This window comes from Entelurus aequoreus, linkage group LG03 (assembly GCF_033978785.1).
Source record: "Entelurus aequoreus isolate RoL-2023_Sb linkage group LG03, RoL_Eaeq_v1.1, whole genome shotgun sequence".
In the NCBI taxonomy this organism is placed as follows: Eukaryota; Metazoa; Chordata; class Actinopteri; order Syngnathiformes; family Syngnathidae; genus Entelurus; species Entelurus aequoreus.
Genome location: NC_084733.1, coordinates 8154471 through 8176370, shown reverse-complemented (window position 1 = coordinate 8176370; position 21900 = coordinate 8154471). Strand labels below are relative to the sequence as shown.

At 40.5% G+C, this 21900-nt stretch overlaps 3 protein-coding genes across 5 annotated transcripts; all 3 read left to right on the top strand.

Annotated features, from left to right (window-relative positions):
- Positions 1-10: 10 nt before the first annotated feature.
- LOC133644586 (protein tyrosine phosphatase domain-containing protein 1-like) lies at positions 11-8746 on the top strand. Its single transcript, XM_062039200.1, has 7 exons — positions 11-1152; positions 1266-1401; positions 1465-1545; positions 1614-1732; positions 3475-3612; positions 3690-3754; positions 8672-8746. Exons 1-7 carry the CDS (start codon positions 1134-1136, stop codon positions 8744-8746), a joined length of 633 nt encoding a protein of 210 aa, XP_061895184.1. The 5' UTR covers positions 11-1133.
- On the top strand, positions 8659-14715 carry LOC133646083 (ADP-ribosylation factor 4-like). Its single transcript, XM_062041079.1, has 6 exons — positions 8659-8855; positions 9770-9850; positions 9952-10061; positions 11231-11302; positions 13308-13430; positions 13500-14715. The coding sequence occupies exons 1-6, from the start codon at positions 8789-8791 to the stop codon at positions 13581-13583; spliced, it is 537 nt and encodes a 178-aa protein (XP_061897063.1). The 5' UTR covers positions 8659-8788; the 3' UTR covers positions 13584-14715.
- Positions 14716-15682: 967 nt separating this feature from the next.
- On the top strand, positions 15683-20575 carry LOC133646060 (protein tyrosine phosphatase domain-containing protein 1-like). 3 transcript variants are annotated; one of them, XM_062041042.1, is made up of 5 exons: positions 15683-16008; positions 16064-16257; positions 16321-16401; positions 16470-16588; positions 20235-20575. In XM_062041042.1, the coding sequence occupies exons 1-5, from the start codon at positions 15922-15924 to the stop codon at positions 20468-20470; spliced, it is 717 nt and encodes a 238-aa protein (XP_061897026.1). In that variant the 5' UTR covers positions 15683-15921; the 3' UTR covers positions 20471-20575. The 3 variants fall into 3 exon arrangements, with proteins under 3 accessions (XP_061897026.1, XP_061897028.1, XP_061897027.1); XM_062041044.1 differs by having other exon boundaries at positions 16069-16257; positions 20235-20485; XM_062041043.1 differs by lacking the exon at positions 20235-20575 and adding an exon at positions 18328-18854.
- Positions 20576-21900: the final 1325 nt, after the last annotated feature.

Genomic DNA, 21900 nt, shown 5'->3' with positions numbered 1-21900 from the left:
AGTTGGACAATATCGGCAAAAAAGCTATTATCGGACATCTCTATCTGTAATCTTTACAAATATATAAATATATCATGCCTGCAGTTCCAGATAATTCAAGTCACTGATGTCAAATGGTTTGCAAAAATATTTTTACGTGCATTACCTGATTGTTATTCGTAATGTATTTGTTTGGAAATTGTTTTTGAAAGGAAGAAAAATCTTTTGCCATCAATTCTTACGTCAAGTTAATACACACAACTAAGAAAAGTGTGGATTCAGTTTGAGTATGTCATATTTAGTTCCACATCATACATACATATTTCCAGAGAACAATTTTGTGCTCAATAACATTTTACAAAAACAAAGAAAATGAAATTAAGAATGTATTTACAAAAGATAACGTTTAATTTTGATTGACATGGTCAGATACAACTATTCATCTAAATATAGTTGTGTAGGGGTGATCAAGGGTATCTCCTCTATGGGGGTCTTGGGGCACTAGGAGGTTAACCCCTTTACTACTGTTACCCGGGGTGGCCCTTGGCAAAGGCCTAGTACCTGACAGCCCCCTAGCCAGCGATACGGTGAAGACCTCAACGGCGGAGCAGGCGGAAGATTTAAGAACTACCACAAGGGCTGCGATGGCGGAAGAAGGCTGCAGCAGAAAAGGGTCCCCAGTCGTCTTGGACTCCATGCCACTGGACCCTGACCCGATTCTGTCAAGGATCGTGTGGTGGCTGTCTGTGCACCAGTGTACCCAGGTTAAACTAAGTCACGCACAGGCATCCTCCATTAAGGGATACACGTCATACTTGTTCGAGTGACCGCCGATGATCAAGGGTGATGGGTCAAATGCAGAGAATAATTTGACCACACCTCGTGTGTGTGACAACTTTACTTTAACAACACCGCATCCTAGATTATTAGTCCTGTAGCTGAATAAGGAAAGTGAAGCAAAACTACAGTAGAATTGTGTGACTGATAACGAGGACATGGATACAGTGTTTTCAATATAAGCACTATTTAATTGGTCTAAAGCATTTATGACAGCTAATCAGGCTTAGTGGATCTGGGTCAACTCCCATGTGTGTGTGTACACTTCTCCATCGCCCTTACGTCTACTTTGCTTTACCTGTTCATTGGACTCATTCATGTCAATCAAGCAGACAGGTGAGTGTTCCATTTCAAACTTACACTTGAGAATAGGCTGATGTGGTTCTCCCAGTCCAGGATGCAGACCTTGACCCAGCATGTCCCCTTCCCTCGGGCCGCTTACTCCCGAGCCCGGGAAAACCTGGTGAAGGCCATCCCGCCCAAACTCCTCTGCTTGCTGGCCTGCGGGGGACTGGACTGTCGTTACGAAGGACCAGACTGTTGGAAAGCGAGCCAGCAGGTCATCCGTGGCATTTTCTCCTCATGGTAAGACTCTGCGGTAAAGTTTTGTCATGCGTTGGGGGACATGACTTCTACCAAAAATCTCAGGGTGACCGATGACATCATCGCTATGGCACGGCCGTCCACAATCTTGATTGAAAAGTTCGACGTTATAGAACAATTTCAGAGGTATACCTTCAAGATTCATTTGTCTTTGTACACAAGTACACCTAGTTTCTTCTTGATTGCCTCTACAGGTTGAATATAAGATCCATCATAAACATGCAAGTACCTGGCGAACATGCGCACTGCGGACCCCCTTTGGACCCTGGAAGTGGCTTCACATACCTGCCGCAGATCTTCATGGAGAATGACAGTGAGACCTTTTAGATACCACAAGTTGTAGTAGAGCCTTCATTAGCTTGACCTGTACAATTCAATCAATCAATCAATGTTTATTTATATAGCCCTAAATCACAAGTGTCTCAAAGGGCTGTACAAGCCACAACGACATCCTCGGTACAGAGCCCACATACGGGCAAGGAAAACCCACCCCAGTGGGACGTCAATGTGAATGACTATGAGAAACCTTGGAGAGGACCGCATATGTGGGTAACCCCCGAGATCCAATACAAGACCTGTATAAAAAAACTCTTGGCTGGATGTGTCGTCCTGCGGGGCTTGAACCAGGGTGCACTAATTGGAGCAAAGAGCCTACACTGCTCAAAAACGGACACTTTTTCTGTCTAAACTGCACTGCTACTGAATGGAGCGGGAAAAGGGTTGTCTCGTCATCGATAAGTCGCCACGTCCGCGTGAGTCTCTCGCTTCCAATCAGGGTGCAAGAGGGTTCACTCTGTGCATCGCTCTCAGCAACTGAGCGTTTTTATTCAATAGCAAAATTAGACGCACGGAGTGAATCCTCTTGTCTGTAATCCACAATCTTTGTGGCGGACGGCAAGAGCGCAAGCTTACACACACTCAGAGAGCCTGGCTCGTCACAAAGAAAGTGCTGTGATAATATTTGGGCGTCTCGTGTGTAAACATTGACATGGACCAATGATTTGTTGGGAAGTAAAACCACCTGAACCTAAGCTCTTCAATATTTACTGAAGTAGAATTTTAGCTAATAGAGATTGGGATAATTAGGATAGGTCTTTATTGTCATTGCAACAAGTAAAACGAAACTATGTTTTCAGCACAAACCCATTCAAAATTAGACAAACAAACAGTGTACAGGGTTACAGTACAGGAACGCTGATAGGTCGCCACGAGGTGCCCCGTAAAAAGGTGGGAAAAAGGTAAACCTCCATGCCATGCACACATAAACATGTTACATTTAATCACGACAACTCGCAACAGAGAGGGGGGAGTTGGGGCCCTGGAGGTCGACTGCTGCTATGAAGCGCTGCCAGCCGTACATCACTCCGAAGGGGAATCAAGCGGGGGTGGGGGTGGGGGTGTGTGTGCGTGTATATGCCCATTGTCTTGGGTGTGTGGATGTAGTGTCCATAGGCCTGGGGCCGTTCTGCATGCAAGCAAAAGTTCGACTCCAGGTGTCGTTGAGGAGGGAGGGAGGTCAAAAGCGTCCATCATTGAGGTGTCCTCGGGGATGTTTTCAGAACAGCCTGCTCCTGCGTCAAGGCCATTCGAGGGAGTCAAATCGTAGATTACGATTTTTGTTTTTCCGCGAGCAGACATGACAATGGCTTGTCTGTTCTATTTGTCCGATTGACAAGATAGTTTTATTTCTTGAAGACACTTTAAAGTTACTGAACTTCTAATTATGGTTAAGAAAAACAACTAATAAATCAAAGTTTATTACATTTGAAAGGAATATTTGCATTATCGTGCGTAATTTGGTCTCCAAATATTGCTGACAATATTGCCGTTTTTCGGCAACAATTTATGGGACAACATATCGTCCAGCAAAATTTGTTATCGGCCCATCAAAACTCGTGACAATTCCCGTTTTGGACATTTCTAAGTTTCTAACGGTTTTGGGAAATCGAGCATAACTGCAGTATATTAGTAGAAGGCTGAATTCTTCATTGTATTTTGCAGATACTGTGCCTAATGTGACTCAAACCATTTGATGTTCTTTGTGTGAATGTTCAGTTTATTTCTACAACTTTGGGATGCCAGATTTCGGCGTGTCCTCCCTCGTCGGCATCATCGATGGCGTAAAGGTGTTGGCCTTCGCTGCGGGGGAGGGAAGGGTTGCTGTGCACTGCCACGCCGGTCTGGGCAGAACAGGTCTGGGCAGAACAGGTCTGGGTTGGGATTTGCGCTAGCGGGTGTGGATACACAACTTGACACTGACTGCTCCACAGGTGTCCTAATAGCCTGCTACTTAGTCTACACTTTGCGGATCAGTCCCAGTGAGGCCGTGCACTACGTCCGCATCAAAAGGCGGGCTGCAGCCAGGGCCACTTGCTGGCTGCAGCCCGCAGATCGAGGAGGGGCTTATTTTCCCTCAATGTGGGCGGGTCTCAACGTTGAGCCCGCGGGCTCCATCTGGTGGCGGAGATCCGGCAGCACACATTCTCAAACGTCAATAAAGCTACTTTTAACTTGTCAAATGTATTTTTTTTACCATGAAAAAACAATAAAAAAAAAATATATATATATATAAACCATAGTATGAAAAAAGGTTCATGTATTTGATAGACTTAGACATTCCTACTTTTAACTTGTCAAATGTATCTGCCATCTTTTTTGTAGTTTTATTCCTTTTTTATTATCTTCATTATTTTCTGTATTGATCCTACACTATTATTGTGTTTTTTTGTTACTTCTGATATGGCCTTGCCACGGTTTACTTGCTTGTTTATTTATTTATTTTTTGTGTCTTTTTATTTTGTATTGTTTTACATCTGATCAACTTCTGTGACTTTCCTTTTCTTTTTTAAGTGTGAACGGTGGAGAGGTCCTCGAGAGGTGATCTTGGGATCACTTCCTGAGGATCCTTGATGCCGAGGAATGTTCATCCACTATGGTCTGGATAGCCTGTAGCTGATCCTGAGCCAGAGCGGGATGGATGGATATATATATATATATATATATATATATATATATATATATATATATATATATATATATATATATATATATATATATATATATATATATATATATATATATATATACATACAAAATCTGGGTATCTTTTCTAATACTGTTTATACTGTAAACCTTGAATTGTTAAAGTTTAAGTGCACCTCTCTCCTCAAGTGTGCATGTGAGTGGGTATGAGTGGATGTGCGATTGTATGAAGGTTTTGCGTGACCAAAGTATGACTGTTAAATGTGATTTTAACTGTAAAATTCAATAGAAATATTTTCAAAAAAAAACCTTGTCAAATGTATTTTTTTTACCATGAAAAAACAATTTAAAAAATATATATATAAACCATAGTATGGAAAAAGGTTCATGTATTTGATAGACTTAGACATTCCTACTTGTAACTTGTCAAATTTATTTTTTTTACCATGAAAAAACAATTTTAAAAAAAAAATATATAAACCATAGCATTTCCATAAGAGTATAGACACATATTATTTTGCACACTCAATTATATTAGCTAAGTCAAATAAACCAAAGACAGAAGACTTTGCATCATTGATTTTATTTTTCACCCTAGGCTAAAAATGTTTGATCTGTAAAGAAAAAAAAATGTTGTAGCCTAGCCAAATACATTCCTTAAGCTTCCATAAATGTTTAACAATGGCAAGTATCAAGGTATTGTTCTGGCCCATAACAAGCAACCCTGTTCCCTGTTTCCAGTTCTGTTCATTTTCCACTGTCTAGAAAGGAAACAGATTGCCGTTCTTATAGGCACAATAACAATGCAAGATGTAAAACTAAGGTAATTGAAATAAGTGGAGGAATTACGCTTTAGTCTAGCAATAGTTGACTACAAGACTAATTAATCACATGACCTCTCACCTGTAGCCCTCCTTGCACTCATCGCCGTTTTCTGTCCTGCAATCGGTCTTCTTCAGACCTTAGTGATTTAATGACAACATACATTCACTATGAAAACATTCATGTTGGTCTGTTGACCGTGAGTAAAACATTTTTTTTGTGATTTGTGATATTCAAAGCACTTACGGCATGGGGAAGTTCTGCAGGAGAGCGAGACACCACCATCTCCTCATTTGCAGCATGTTTTCATTTGAAGAAGGAAATGCAGGAAGATGTTAATATCCATCCATCCATCCATTTTCTACCGCTTATTCCCTTCGGGGTCGCGAGGGGCGCTGGAGCCTATCTCAGCTACAATTGGGCGGAAGGCGGGGTACACCCTGGACAAGTCGCCACCTCATCGCAGAGATGTTAATATGTTGTAAAAAAAATAACACCTTGTACACTAAGCATAATGTGTCACGATGTACACATACTTCTCTGAAATCACAATTGGCCCCCATTACAATGTACAGAGTGTACTGTAAGCCAAGAGGTACTGCTTAATATAATGGCAGGCGTATTCCCAAGGATACATTTTTTTCAATACAAATGAATGTGGTTTTAATGTAGCAAGCAAACATTTTGACAGACAACAGCAATGCTATAACATGCTGATTTGGTCTTACCATCAAAACAAACACGCCACAATTGTTGGAGCACCCTTGCTTTGTTAGGCCCTGAGGTGTGAACAATGTATTTTAATAAAAGTATGGCAAGAAAATAGTAAAAAGTTAGCAAATGCTATTATGTAATGTCTCACCTGGACATCATTCACACCAAGCTCTCTCCAGGGGCCAGAAGAGAGGCTGTGAGCAACATGTCTGTACAAATAATAAGCCAAATAAAAGTCACTCAACTTCAATCAACTTTTGATTGAAAAGCGCGCATAAACGCTTGGAACAAAGCCTGAACTGAATAAGGAAGAGGTTGGAACTTCAAATCAAAAAGTTTTCATAACAGGCTTAAACAGAACTGCCCGTCTCAAAAAAGATAAATAGTTCTGTTTCCATCTGTTTAAGGAATCAAAATAGTTGGAATATGGAATGGAATATTTTAGATCAAATAAAAACAGAACCATTAATTAAAACAAACAAAGGACAAGTGGTTTAAAACAGAACTACCACTGTCCAGGAGGTGCCCTAAAAACCTGAATAGACTGGTTCTACTCTCATCTCTCCAAGACATGAGACAGCTAGTGGAAGAAAACAAAGTCTTTATACATGTATGATTATATGAGTGACATTCATAGATAACCACAGTGGCACAATAGTTAACTTTACCAGTTGTTCCTGGCTGTCTTGGAGTTTCTGTCCCCAGTATGCTGTGTGTGCTGAAAACTTGTGGAGACTAGGGAAGTCTCCATGAGGTCTCTGCTCACTGTCATCATTTACTAGTGTAGAAAGCAACAACCGAAAAATAAAATCAAGTGTGAAATGTCACATTTCTCATTTGAATGATGTGCAAAATAGAGCCAAAACTTTTTGATTTGAAGTTCCAACCTCTTCCTTATTCAGTTCAGGCTTTGTTCCAAGCGTTTATGCGCGCTTTTCAATCAAAAGTTGATTGAAGTTGAGTGACTTTTATTTCGTTTATTATTTGTACAGACATGTTGCTCACAGCCTCTCTTCTGGCCCCTGGAGAGAGCTTGGTGTGAATGATGTCCAGGTGAGACATTACATAATAGCATTTGCTAACTTTTTACTATTTTCTTGCCATACTTTTATTAAAATACATTGTTCACACCTCAGGGCCTAACAAAGCAAGGGTGCTCCAACAACAGTGGCGTGTTTGTTTTGATGGTAAGACCAAATCAGCATGTTATAGCATTGCTGTTGTCTGTCAAAATGTTTGCTTGCTACATTAAAACCACATTCATTTGTATTGAAAAAAATGTATCCTTGGGAATACGCCTGCCATTATATTAAGCAGTACCTCTTGGCTTACAGTACACTCTGTACATTGTAATGGGGGCCAATTGTGATTTCAGAGAAGTATGTGTACATCGTGACACATTATGCTTAGTGTACAAGGTGTTATTTTTTTTTACAACATATTAACATCTCTGCGATGAGGTGGCGACTTGTCCAGGGTGTACCCCGCCTTCCGCCCAATTGTAGCTGAGATAGGCTCCAGCGCCCCTCGCGACCCCGAAGGGAATAAGCGGTAGAAAATGGATGGATGGATGGAATATGTGTTATATGTGTTTTATGTCGCACGTTTGCACCAAGAAAAATTCCTAGTTTGTGAACCCGTTCTCAAACAATGGCAATAAAACTATTCTGATTCTGATATTAACATCTTCCTGCATTTCCTTCTTCAAAGGAAAACATGCTGCAAATGAGGAGATGGTGGTGTCTCGCTCTCCTGCAGAACTTCCCCATGCCGTAAGTGCTTTGAATATCACAAATCACAAAAAAAATGTTTTACTCACGGTCAACAGACCAACATGAATGTTTTCATAGTGAATGTATGTTGTCATTAAATCACTAAGGTCTGAAGAAGACCGATTGCAGGACAGAAAACGGCGACGAGAGCTAGGAGGGCTACAGGTGAGAGGTCATGTGATTAATTAGTCTTGTAGTCAACTATTGCTAGACTAAAGCGTAATTCCTCCACTTATTTCAATTACCTTAGTTTTACATCTTGCATTGTTATTGTGCCTATAAGAACGGCAATCTGTTTCCTTTCTAGACAGTGGAAAATGAACAGAACTGGAAACAGGGAACAGGGTTGCTTGTTATGGGCCAGAACAATACCTTGATACTTGCCATTGTTAAACATTTATGGAAGCTTAAGGAATGTATTTGGCTAGGCTACAACATTTTTTTTTTCCTTTACAGATCAAACATTTTTAACCTGGGGTGAAAAATAAAATCAATGATGCAAAGTCTTCTGTCTTTGGTTTATTTGACTTAGCTAATATAATTGAGTGTGCAAAATAATATGTGTCTATACTCTTATGGAAATGCTATGGTTTATATATAATTCTTTTTTCATTTTTTTCATGGTAAATGCTATTGTTTATATATATATATATATATATATATATATATATATATATATATATATATATATATATATATATATATATATATATATATATATATATATATATATATATATATATATATATATATATATATATATATTCATGGTAAAAAAAAAAACAACACATTTGACAAGTTAAAAGTAGGAATGTCTAAGTCTATCAAATACATGAACCTTTTTCCATATTAAGTCATTGTGCTGTGCCGGATCTCCGCCACCAGATGGAGCCCGCGGGCTCAACGTTGAGACCCGCCCACATTGAGGGAAAATAAGCCCCTCCTCGATCTGCGGGCTGCAGCCAGGGGTTACTCGCAGCCAGGGCCACTTGGAGTCTCCTGGTGAAACAACCTCAACGCTTTGTACGGGGCTTTAACATCCACCTTTTACCCAAACAATCACACACCACACTCCAATCATGGGGCTGACATTATCGACAGCCTTCGAAAGACTTTCTGGCAAAAAACAAATGAGGATTTTGATGGGTGAGTTTAAAAAAAGCGTTGTTTTGACGGTTAGCTTAGCTTAGCTACTTGCTAGCTTGCTCGAAGCCTCGTCGTTTTCACATGTTAAAGTTTGAAAAAAATACATAAACAAGGGCTCCCAATTGACGGACAACATAGTAAAGTTTACTTTAGTGGCGTAAAAGTGGTAAAATAGTCAAGAGTCAATAAACAAATGAGTTAATTTTTAAAGGCAGTTTGTCGACTGGAATTCGACGTTTTTCTCTGCTGTCGCAGGGAAGTAAATTAAATAATAATTTAACTCTTCTTTGAAACAATTATTTAACTCTTCTTTGAAACCTCTACATATTTATTTTTAACTCTTTGAAACATATCTACATATTTATTTTTCACTTTGAAACATCTACATATTCTGCCTTATTTTTAGCTCTTCTTTGAAACATATCTACTTATTTATTTTTTAACTCTGGAAGATATCTACATATTCTGCCTTATTTTCAACTCTTCTTTTACACATCTACATACTTTGCCTTATTTTCAACAAAATAGTTTCCAATTAATTGTCTTGTGCAATATTATGTAGAACTTAGGCGACAGAGTAGTCATTTTTGACATTGTTTTTCCATGCCAGTTTCCATTTTTTTTAAAAACCCCACAGTTTGTGAAAGTATTTTTAGGGCAGGGGTATAACATTAAAAAACAAAATTAAGAAAAAATGTCATGTTCAAAGGCAAAATGAATTGATTCGGTTTCTACCGAGCAAAACAAAAGCTATTTAGGGACTAGACGAGGCCCTAACCATAATATATTGTTAGCATCCCTGTTTTGAAAAAAAAGCAAGTTGTAATGTCTATCTTTGTTTTATTATGTAATATCTGACATGTTGTCATCCTCCCGTGTTGTAACTTGTCATTTCTCAACATTCCCGTCCCTAGTCGGACTAGATGCTGCCGGGAAAACCACCATCTTATACAAACTGAAGCTCGGCGAAATCGTAACAACCATCCCCACTATTGGTAAGACATGGGGACTTTGTCATCACCTCAATGCTAATTAATATTGCTTCTGATTGTACACAACCTCGTTTACCTTTTATTTTTATTTCCTCCTTGGACAGGTTTCAACGTGGAGACCGTAGAGTATAAGAACATCAGTTTCACAGTCTGTGATGTGGGCGGTCAGGACAAGAACAGCCCCCTGCGGAGGCATTATTTCCAGAACACACAGGTAAAGTGTAAACTCCGCTTAGTTCTGCCTCAGCCTCTGTCAGTACGTCTCTTTAGCACCCAGCATTGTCCCTCCCACACAACCATCTGATTGGTTACACGCAGAGCAGTAACAGCCAATCAGCAGTGCGAGGCATTATTTCCAGAACACACAGGTATTATGGCTAATGTGGAGGCATTATTTCCAGAACACACAGGTATTATGGCTAATGTGGAGGCATTATTTCCAGAACACACAGGTATTATGGCTAATGTGGAGGCATTATTTCCAGAACACACAGGTATAATGGCTAATGTGGAGGCATTATTTCCAGAACACACAGGTATTATGGCTAATGTGGAGGCCTTATTTCCAGAACACACAGGTATTATGGCTAATGTGGAGGCATTATTTCCAGAACACACAGGTATTATGGCTAATGTGGAGGCATTATTTCCAGAACACACAAGTATAATGGCTAATGTGGAGGCATTATTTCCAGAACACACAGGTATTGGGGCTAATCAAACCAAAGTCTCAGACAAAGCGATGTATACTCTGATTAGTCATGTGTTTGTCTCACTTAAATGTTGTTACTCACCACACCAGTCATTTAAAGCATGTGATCTCAGTGTGTTCAGTTAAAACACCACACGCTATGTCTACTATATACAGTACAGGCCAAAAGTGTGGATACACCTTCTCATTTCAATGTGTTTTCTTTATTTTCATGACTATTTACATTGTAGATTGTCACATCAAAGCTATGAATGAACACGTGTGGAGTTATGTACTTAACAAATAAAGGTGAAATAACTGAAAACATGTTTTATATTCTAGTTTCTTCAAAATAATCACCCTTTGCTCTGATTACTGCTTTGCATACTCTTGGCATTCTCTCCATGAGCTTCAAACCTGAAATGGTTTTCACTTCACAGGTGTGCCTTATCAGGGTTGATTAGTGGAATTTCTTGCTTTATTAAAGGGGTTGGGTCAATCAGTTGTGTTGGGAATGAGAAGGTGTGCCCAAACTTTTGGCCTGTACTGTATGTGTGCAGCTAGCTCAATGCTCATGTTAAACTTCCTTTTTATGTTTTGTTGTGCAAATTATAGATCGAATGATTATTTACTTTTATGAACGTGGAAGCATACAATTAGCTAACTATGTCAATATTGCTTTTATCTGGCAGGGCCTCATCTTTGTAGTGGACAGCAATGACCGACAAAGAGTGAACGAGGCTGCAGATGAGCTCTCAAAGATGGTATGTATGCAACTCAAAACTAAGAATTCATATATTTTTAAAGGTAGACTTATAGTCAGTGAGAATATTCAGGTTGTAGTATCCAGTTATTTTGAAAATTCAGTAAAATCCCCGCTGTCAGAAGAAATGGCAAATAAACACAAGCTCAATGTTGGTCAACAGCAATCCAGGTTCAAGCCTTAAATGTGCATCAAACATGTATTAACACATTTTAAAGAATAAAACATGTAGGTACTCGTAGGGCTGGGCGATATGGATGGAAACTTTATCACAATATAAGTAGGGGTGTAACGGTACGTGTATTTGTATTGAACCGTTTCGGTACGGGGGTTTCGGTTCGGTTCGGAGGTGTACCGAACGAGTTTCCACACGAAAATATTAAGTAGCCGCCTCCGCTTCCTTCTGCCTCTGTCTGTCAGTACTCTACACAGCACCCAGCATTGTCCCACCCACACAACCATCTGATTGGTTACAAACAGAGCGGTAACCGCCAATCAGCAGTGCGTATTCAGAGCGCATGTAGTCAGTGCTTAGCGTTTAGCAGGTAATCAACAGGCAGCGGACTCTCCCCAAATTATAATAAACACCTCCCAGTCAACTACTAGTAACATCACTATGAGCCCGTTGACCTTCTAGAAATGTAAAAGGCAGCTCAGCTCGCTCGCAGTCCTTGAGGTGAAGGCTAATTCGCTTTTAGCGTAACGTTAGCTCATTTTGCGGTGTGTGTGTGTTATGGACAGCAAAGCCCTCTCTGTCTGTTATTTCACTTTACCCTTTTCTGTGTTGATTGAGCTGTGTTGAAGCAGCAAAAAAGGACATTATGTTAAATGAAGAGTTTGTCTCTGATAGTTGATATAATAATGTAACTGCATCATTAAGCCTACATAAACTCCATGGTGTTCAGGGATAAATAGTCTCTCCTATTGCTATTGTACCATTTTTTCAGCTATAGTTACATTAATCATTAGTAATGGAGCAGCCGCGTTTTGAATGGCAGGGTCCCTGCTATCACATGTTGATAAAAATATAACATTTACATAATAAAAATCAACCACAGGCTTCCCAAATGCTGTAATAAATTAAGCATGATGAGTTGACTTGAAACTGTTTAATGTTGCACTTTTTATATGTAGAAGGAAAGTTTTGCCATTTTATTTAATCTGAGCAACAACTTGAGGCAGTTTAATGTTGATTAACGTGGGCAGAATTATTATAGTGTTCCCAATGTTAAAAGGATAAAGCCATTGTTTACAAATTTGGTAAATAAATGACCAAAAAATTTATATTTTGTTGTTTTCTTACTGTACCAAAAATGAACCGAACCGTGACCTCTAAACCGAGGTACGTACCGAACCGAAATTTTTGTGTACCGTTACACCCCTAAATATAAGTGTTTTATATCGGTAGATAGCGAACATTTTTGATATTTTTTTATGACTTATCGAAAAAAAAGCACCAGGAGAAAAACTGCTCCCCTCACCTCCCAGGGGGTGATAAAGGGTGATGGGTCAAATGCAGAGGACAAATTTCACCACACCTAGTGTGTGTGACAATCATTGGTACTTTAACTTTAACTTAACAATGTCCCCACAAAGAAAGATAGCGTACGCACAACTTAAAATAGTGTTGATTGCGAAAACAAAGCAGGTGTGGGCAATAGCACTCAAAGGAAGGCGTGAAGCTGCTACAGGTAAACGCCAACAAAACAGGAAGGGTCACCAAAATAACAGCGCAAGACAGGAACTAAAGCACGACAAACAGGAAACAACAAACTCAAAATAAGGCACGACAACCTGGTGGAGTTTCATTTTTTAACCTTTTCTGCTGGTGGTGTGCCTCTGTATTTTTTCATGAACAAAATGTGCCTTGGCTCAAAAAAGGTTGAAAAACACTGGTCTAACAAGTCCGAGAAGATGACATTCCTATGAGGCGGGATGACGCTGCACCTTCAAATGACTCGCACGGTGACATTTGGTGTTGTCAAGTCCTGTGTTTGTGCTTGCAGTTGCAGGAGGAGTTGAGCGACGCCGTTCTGCTGGTCTTCGCCAACAAACAGGACCTCCCCAACGCCCTGTCAGTCAGCGAGCTCTCAGACAGACTGCGTCTCAACGTCCTCCGCAGCAAAGCTGTAAGTCACTCCAGACTCCCAGTGCAGAAAGCATCCTTCTCCTCACTTTCCTCATTGCATCCCCCACAGTGGCACATTGAGTCCACCTGCGCCACCCAAGGCACCGGGCTGTATGAAGGACTGGACTGGCTTTCCACAGAGCTGTCCAAGTAGATGGACCGGACGGATGAAAGAGTGAGCCTTTTTATGGACATTCAATCGGGAAACATTTGGTCTTCCGGCGGCAGACAATGCTGCAGACTAGTAGGAGGATGTTTTTGGATTTTGTATTTTGAAGCCTATTCCATATTATCTTTGTTTAGTTTGCTTATTCTTCTTACCTTTGCATTCCATTCTAAGACCAGCAATCCTTTTGAACACAATGCAACTGAATTCTTGAACAGTTGATGGTCGTGTGGCCTAACATTCAGTGAACCGTGTTGCCTGCCACTAAATGAATCCACAAAGGAACATTGTGCCTTCCTTTTGCCCTCTTACACCATCGCAATCTTTTTTTGGGGAGCAGAAGTTGGATGCTTTTATAAGCAACTTGTAGTTTGCATGACCCTAAACAACCGTCATTCTCGTTGGTCCAGTCTAGCAACATACTAACATAGACCAGGCGTTAGCATGACATGATCAAGTAGCATTTGTTTGTTTTTCTTTGTGGCAGAAAGCACTTGAAAAACACTTTATAATTATCTGTAATTAGAGATGTCCGATGATATCGGACTGCCGATATTATCGGCCGATAAATGCTTTAAAATGTAATATCGGAAATTATCGGTATCGGTTTCAAAAAGTAAAATGTATGACTTTTTAAAAACACGGACGTAGGGAGAAGTACAGAGCGCCAATAAACCTTAAAGGCACTGCCTTTGCGTGCCGGCCCAATCACATAATATCCACGGCTTTTCACACACACAAGTGAATGCACGCATACTTGGTCAACAGCCATACAGGTCACACTGAGGGTGGACGTATAAACAACTTTAACACTGTTACAAATATGCGCCACACTGTGGACCCACACCAAACAAGAATGACAAACACATTTCGGGAGAACATCCGCACCGTAACACAACATAAACACGACAGGACAAATACCCAGAACCCCTTGCAGCACTAACTTCCAGGACGCTACAATATACACCCCCGCTACCCCTCACCTCAACCTTCGCATGCTCTCAGGGAGAGCATGTCCAAAATTCCAAGCTGTTGTTTTGAGGCATGTTAAAAAAAGTAATGCACTTTGTGACTTCAATAATAAATATGGCAGTGCCATGTTGGCATTTTTTTCCCATAACTTGAGTTGATTTATTTTGGAAAACCTTGTTACATTGTTTAATGCATCCAGCGGGGCATCACAACAACATTAGGCATAATAATGTGTTAATTCCACGACTGTATGTAACGGTATCGGTTGATATCGGAATCGGTAATTAAGAGTTGGACAATATCGGCAAAAAAGCCATTATCGGACATCTCTATCTGTAATCTTTACAAATATATAAATATATCATGCCTGCAGTTCCAGATAATTCAAGTCACTGATGTCAAATGGTTTGCAAAAATATTTTTACGTGCATTACCTGATTGTTATTCGTAATGTATTTGTTTGGAAATTGTTTTTGAAAGGAAGAAAAATCTTTTGCCATCAATTCTTACGTCAAGTTAATACACACAACTAAGAAAAGTGTGGATTCAGTTTGAGTATGTCATATTTAGTTCCACATCATGCATACATATTTCCAGAGAACAATTTTGTGCTCAATAACATTTTACAAAAACAAAGAAAATGAAATTAAGAATGTATTTACAAAAGATAACGTTTAATTTTGATTGACATGGTCAGATACAACTATTCATCTAAATATAGTTGTGTAGGGGTGATCAAGGGTATCTCCTCTATGGGGGTCTTGGGGCACTAGGAGGTTAACCCCTTTACTACTGTTACCCGGGGTGGCCCTTGGCAAAGGCCTAGTACCTGACAGCCCCCTAGCCAGCGATACGGTGAAGACCTCAACGGCGGAGCAGGCGGAAGATTTAAGAACTACCACAAGGGCTGCGATGGCGGAAGAAGGCTGCAGCAGAAAAGGGTCGCCAGTCGTCTTGGACTCCATGCCACTGGACCCTGACCCGATTCTGTCAAGGATCGTGTGGTGGCTGTCTGTGCACCAGTGTACCCAGGTTAAACTAAGTCACGCACAGGCATCCTCCATTAAGGGATACACGTCATACTTGTTCGAGTGACCGCCGATGATCAAGGGTGATGGGTCAAATGCAGAGAATAATTTGACCACACCTTGTGTGTGTGACAACTTTACTTTAACAACACCGCATCCTAGATTATTAGTCCTGTAGCTGAATAAGGAAAGTGAAGCAAAACTACAGTAGAATTGTGTGACTGATAACGAGGACATGGATACAGTGTTTTCAATATAAGCACTATTTAATTGGTCTAAAGCATTTATGACAGCTAATCAGGCTTAGTGGATCTGGGTCAACTCCCATGTGTGTGTGTACACTTCTCCATCGCCCTTACGTCTACTTTGCTTTACCTGTTCATTGGACTCATTCATGTCAATCAAGCAGACAGGTGAGTGTTCCATTTCAAACTTACACTTGAGAATAGGCTGATGTGGTTCTCCCAGTCCAGGATGCAGACCTTGACCCAGCATGTCCCCTTCCCTCGGGCCGCTTACTCCCAAGCCCGGGAAAACCTGGTGAAGGCCATCCCGCCCAAACTCCTCTGCTTGCTGGCCTGCGGGGGACTGGACTGTCGTTACGAAGGACCAGACTGTTGGAAAGCGAGCCAGCAGGTCATCCGTGGCATTTTCTCCTCATGGTAAGACTCTGCGGTAAAATTTTGTCATGCGTTGGGGGACATGACTTCTACCAAAAATCTCAGGGTGACCGATGACATCATCGCTATGGCACGGCCGTCCACAATCTTGATTGAAAAGTTCGACGTTATAGAACAATTTCAGAGGTATACCTTCAAGATTCATTTGTCTTTGTACACAAGTACACCTAGTTTCTTCTTGATTGCCTCTACAGGTTGAATATAAGATCCATCATAAACATGCAAGTACCTGGCGAACATGCGCACTGCGGACCCCCTTTGGACCCTGGAAGTGGCTTCACATACCTGCCGCAGATCTTCATGGAGAATGACAGTGAGACCTTTTTAGATACCACAAGTTGTAGTAGAGCCTTCATTAGCTTGACCTGTACAATTCAATCAATGTTTATTTATATAGCCCTAAATCACAAGTGTCTCAAAGAGCTGTACAAGCCACAACGACATCCTCGGTACAGAGCCCACATACGGGCAAGGAAAACCCACCCCAGTGGGACGTCAATGTGAATGACTATGAGAAACCTTGGAGAGGACCGCATATGTGGGTAACCCCCGAGATCCAATACAAGACCTGTATAAAAAAACTCTTGGCTGGATGTGTCGTCCTGCGGGGCTTGAACCAGGGTGCACTAATTGGAGCAAAGAGCCTACACTGCTCAAAAACGGACACTTTTTCTGTCTAAACTGCACTGCTACTGAATGGAGCGGGAAAAGGGTTGTCTCGTCATCGATAAGTCGCCACGTCCGCGTGAGTCTCTCGCTTCCAATCAGGGTGCAAGAGGGTTCACTCTGTGCATCGCTCTCAGCAACTGAGCGTTTTTATTCAATAGCAAAATTAGACGCACGGAGTGAATCCTCTTGTCTGTAATCCACAATCTTTGTGGCGGACGGCAAGAGCGCAAGCTTACACACACTCAGAGAGCCTGGCTCGTCACAAAGAAAGTGCTGTGATAATATTTGGGCGTCTCGTGTGTAAACATTGACATGGACCAATGATTTGTTGGGAAGTAAAACCACCTGTACCTAAGCTCTTCAATATTTACTGAAGTAGAATTTTAGCTAATAGAGATTGGGATAATTAGGATAGGTCTTTATTGTCATTGCAACAAGTAAAACGAAACTATGTTTTCAGCACAAACCCATTCAAAATTAGACAAACAAACAGTGTACAGGGTTACAGTACAGGAACGCTGATAGGTCGCCACGAGGTGCCCCGTAAAAAGGTGGGAAAAAGGTAAACCTCCATGCCATGCACACATAAACATGTTACATTTAATCACGACAACTCGCAACAGAGAGGGGGGAGTTGGGGCCCTGGAGGTCGACTGCTGCTATGAAGCGCTGCCAGCCGTACATCACTCCGAAGGGGAATCAAGCGGGGGTGGGGGTGGGGGGGGGGGGGCGTGCGTGTATATGCCCATTGTCTTGGGTGTGTGGATGTAGTGTCCATAGGCCTGGGGCCGTTCTGCATGCAAGCAAAAGTTCGACTCCAGGTGTCGTTGAGGAGGGAGGGAGGTCAAAAGCGTCCATCATTGAGGTGTCCTCGGTGATGTTTTCAGAACAGCCTGCTCCTGCGTCAAGGCCATTCGAGGGAGTCAAATCGTAGATTACGATTTTTGTTTTTCCGCGAGCAGACATGACAATGGCTTGTCTGTTCTATTTGTCCGATTGACAAGATAGTTTTATTTCTTGAAGACACTTTAAAGTTACTGAACTTCTAATTATGGTTAAGAAAAACAACTAATAAATCAAAGTTTATTACATTTGAAAGGAATATTTGCATTATCGTGCGTAATTTGGTCTCCAAATATTGCTGACAATATTGCCGTTTTTCGGCAACAATTTATGGGACAACATATCGTCCAGCAAAATTTGTTATCGGCCCATCAAAACTCGTGACAATTCCCGTTTTGGACATTTCTAAGTTTCTAACGGTTTTGGGAAATCGAGCATAACTGCAGTATATTAGTAGAAGGCTGAATTCTTCATTGTATTTTGCAGATACTGTGCCTAATGTGACTCAAACCATTTGATGTTCTTTGTGTGAATGTTCAGTTTATTTCTACAACTTTGGGATGCCAGATTTCGGCGTGTCCTCCCTCGTCGGCATCATCGATGGCGTAAAGGTGTTGGCCTTCGCTGCGGGGGAGGGAAGGGTTGCTGTGCACTGCCACGCCGGTCTGGGCAGAACAGGTCTGGGTTGGGATTTGCGCTAGCGGGTGTGGATACACAACTTGACACTGATTGCTCCACAGGTGTCCTAATAGCCTGCTACTTAGTCTACACTTTGCGGATCAGTCCCAGTGAGGCCGTGCACTACGTCCGCATCAAAAGGCGGGCTGCAGCCAGGGCCACTTGCTGGCTGCAGCCCGCAGATCGAGGAGGGGCTTATTTTCCCTCAATGTGGGCGGGTCTCAACGTTGAGCCCGCGGGCTCCATCTGGTGGCGGAGATCCGGCAGCACACATTCTCAAACGTCAATAAAGCTACTTTTAACTTGTCAAATGTATTTTTTTTACCATGAAAAAACAATTACAAAAAAAAAAATATATATATAAACCATAGTATGAAAAAAGGTTCATGTATTTGATAGACTTAGACATTCCTACTTTTAACTTGTCAAATGTATCTGCCATCTTTTTTGTAGTTTTATTCCTTTTTTATTATCTTCATTATTTTCTGTATTGATCCTACACTATTATTGTGTTTTTTTGTTACTTCTGATATGGCCTTGCCACGGTTTACTTGCTTGTTTATTTATTTATTTTTTGTGTCTTTTTATTTTGTATTGTTTTACATCTGATCAACTTCTGTGACTTTCCTTTTCTTTTTTAAGTGTGAACGGTGGAGAGGTCCTCGAGAGGTGATCTTGGGATCACTTCCTGAGGATCCTTGATGCCGAGGAATGTTCATCCACTATGGTCTGGATAGCCTGTAGCTGATCCTGAGCCAGAGCGGGATGGATGGATATATATATATATATATATATATATATACATACAAAATCTGGGTATCTTTTCTAATACTGTTTATACTGTAAACCTTGAATTGTTAAAGTTTAAGTGCACCTCTCTCCTCAAGTGTGCATGTGAGTGGGTATGAGTGGATGTGCGATTGTATGAAGGTTTTGCGTGACCAAAGTATGACTGTTAAATGTGATTTTAACTGTAAAATTCAATAGAAATATTTGCAAAAAAAAACAAAAAAAAACCTTGTCAAATGTATTTTTTTTACCATGAAAAAACAATTAAAAAAATATATATATAAACCATAGTATGGAAAAAGGTTCATGTATTTGATAGACTTAGACATTCCTACTTGTAACTTGTCAAATTTATTTTTTTTACCATGAAAAAACAATTTAAAAAAAAAAATATATAAACCATAGCATTTCCATAAGAGTATAGACACATATTATTTTGCACACTCAATTATATTAGCTAAGTCAAATAAACCAAAGACAGAAGACTTTGCATCATTGATTTTATTTTTCACCCTAGGCTAAAAATGTTTGATCTGTAAAGAAAAAAAAATGTTGTAGCCTAGCCAAATACATTCCTTAAGCTTCCATAAATGTTTAACAATGGCAAGTATCAAGGTATTGTTCTGGCCCATAACAAGCAACCCTGTTCCCTGTTTCCAGTTCTGTTCATTTTCCACTGTCTAGAAAGGAAACAGATTGCCGTTCTTATAGGCACAATAACAATGCAAGATGTAAAACTAAGGTAATTGAAATAAGTGGAGGAATTACGCTTTAGTCTAGCAATAGTTGACTACAAGACTAATTAATCACATGACCTCTCACCTGTAGCCCTCCTTGCACTCGTCGCCGTTTTCTGTCCTGCAATCGGTCTTCTTCAGACCTTAGTGATTTAATGACAACATACATTCACTATGAAAACATTCATGTTGGTCTGTTGACCGTGAGTAAAACATTTTTTTTGTGATTTGTGATATTCAAAGCACTTACGGCATGGGGAAGTTCTGCAGGAGAGCGAGACACCACCATCTCCTCATTTGCAGCATGTTTTCCTTTGAAGAAGGAAATGCAGGAAGATGTTAATATCCATCCATCCATCCATTTTCTACCGCTTATTCCCTTCGGGGTCGCGAGGGGCGCTGGAGCCTATCTCAGCTACAATTGGGCGGAAGGCGGGGTACACCCTGGACAAGTCGCCACCTCATCGCAGAGATGTTAATATGTTGTAAAAAAAATAACACCTTGTACACTAAGCATAATGTGTCACGATGTACACATACCTCTCTGAAATCACAATTGGCCCCCATTACAATGTACAGAGTGTACTGTAAGCCAAGAGGTACTGCTTAATATAATGGCAGGCGTATTCCCAAGGATACATTTTTTTCAATACAAATGAATGTGGTTTTAATGTAGCAAGCAAACATTTTGACAGACAACAGCAATGCTATAACATGCTGATTTGGTCTTACCATCAAAACAAACACGCCACAGTTGTTGGAGCACCCTTGCTTTGTTAGGCCCTGAGGTGTGAACAATGTATTTTAATAAAAGTATGGCAAGAAAATAGTAAAAAGTTAGCAAATGCTATTATGTAATGTCTCACCTGGACATCATTCACACCAAGCTCTCTCCAGGGGCCAGAAGAGAGGCTGTGAGCAACATGTCTGTACAAATAATAAGCCAAATAAAAGTCACTCAACTTCAATCAACTTTTGATTGAAAAGCGCGCATAAAAGCTTGGAACAAAGCCTGAACTGAATAAGGAAGAGGTTGGAACTTCAAATCAAAAAGTTTTCATAACAGGCTTAAACAGAACTGCCCGTCTCAAAAAAGATAAATAGTTCTGTTTCCATCTGTTTAAGGAATCAAAATAGTTGGAATATGGAATGGAATATTTTAGATCAAATAAAAACAGAACCATTAATTAAAACAAACAAAGGACAAGTGGTTTAAAACAGAACTACCACTGTCCAGGAGGTGCCCTAAAAACCTGAATAGACTGGTTCTACTCTCATCTCTCCAAGACATGAGACAGCTAGTGGAAGAAAACAAAGTCTTTATACATGTATGATTATATGAGTGACATTCATAGATAACCACAGTGGCACAATAGTTAACTTTACCAGTTGTTCCTGGCTGTCTTGGAGTTTCTGTCCCCAGTATGCTGTGTGTGCTGAAAACTTGTGGAGACTAGGGAAGTCTCCATGAGGTCTCTGCTCACTGTCATCATTTACTAGTGTAGAAAGCAACAACCGAAAAATAAAATCAAGTGTGAAATGTCACATTTCTCATTTGAATGATGTGCAAAATAGAGCCAAAACTTTTTGATTTGAAGTTCCAACCTCTTCCTTATTCAGTTCAGGCTTTGTTCCAAGCGTTTATGCGCGCTTTTCAATCAAAAGTTGATTGAAGTTGAGTGACTTTTATTTCGTTTATTATTTGTACAGACATGTTGCTCACAGCCTCTCTTCTGGCCCCTGGAGAGAGCTTGGTGTGAATGATGTCCAGGTGAGACATTACATAATAGCATTTGCTAACTTTTTACTATTTTCTTGCCATACTTTTATTAAAATACATTGTTCACACCTCAGGGCCTAACAAAGCAATGGTGCTCCAACAACTGTGGCGTGTTTGTTTTGATGGTAA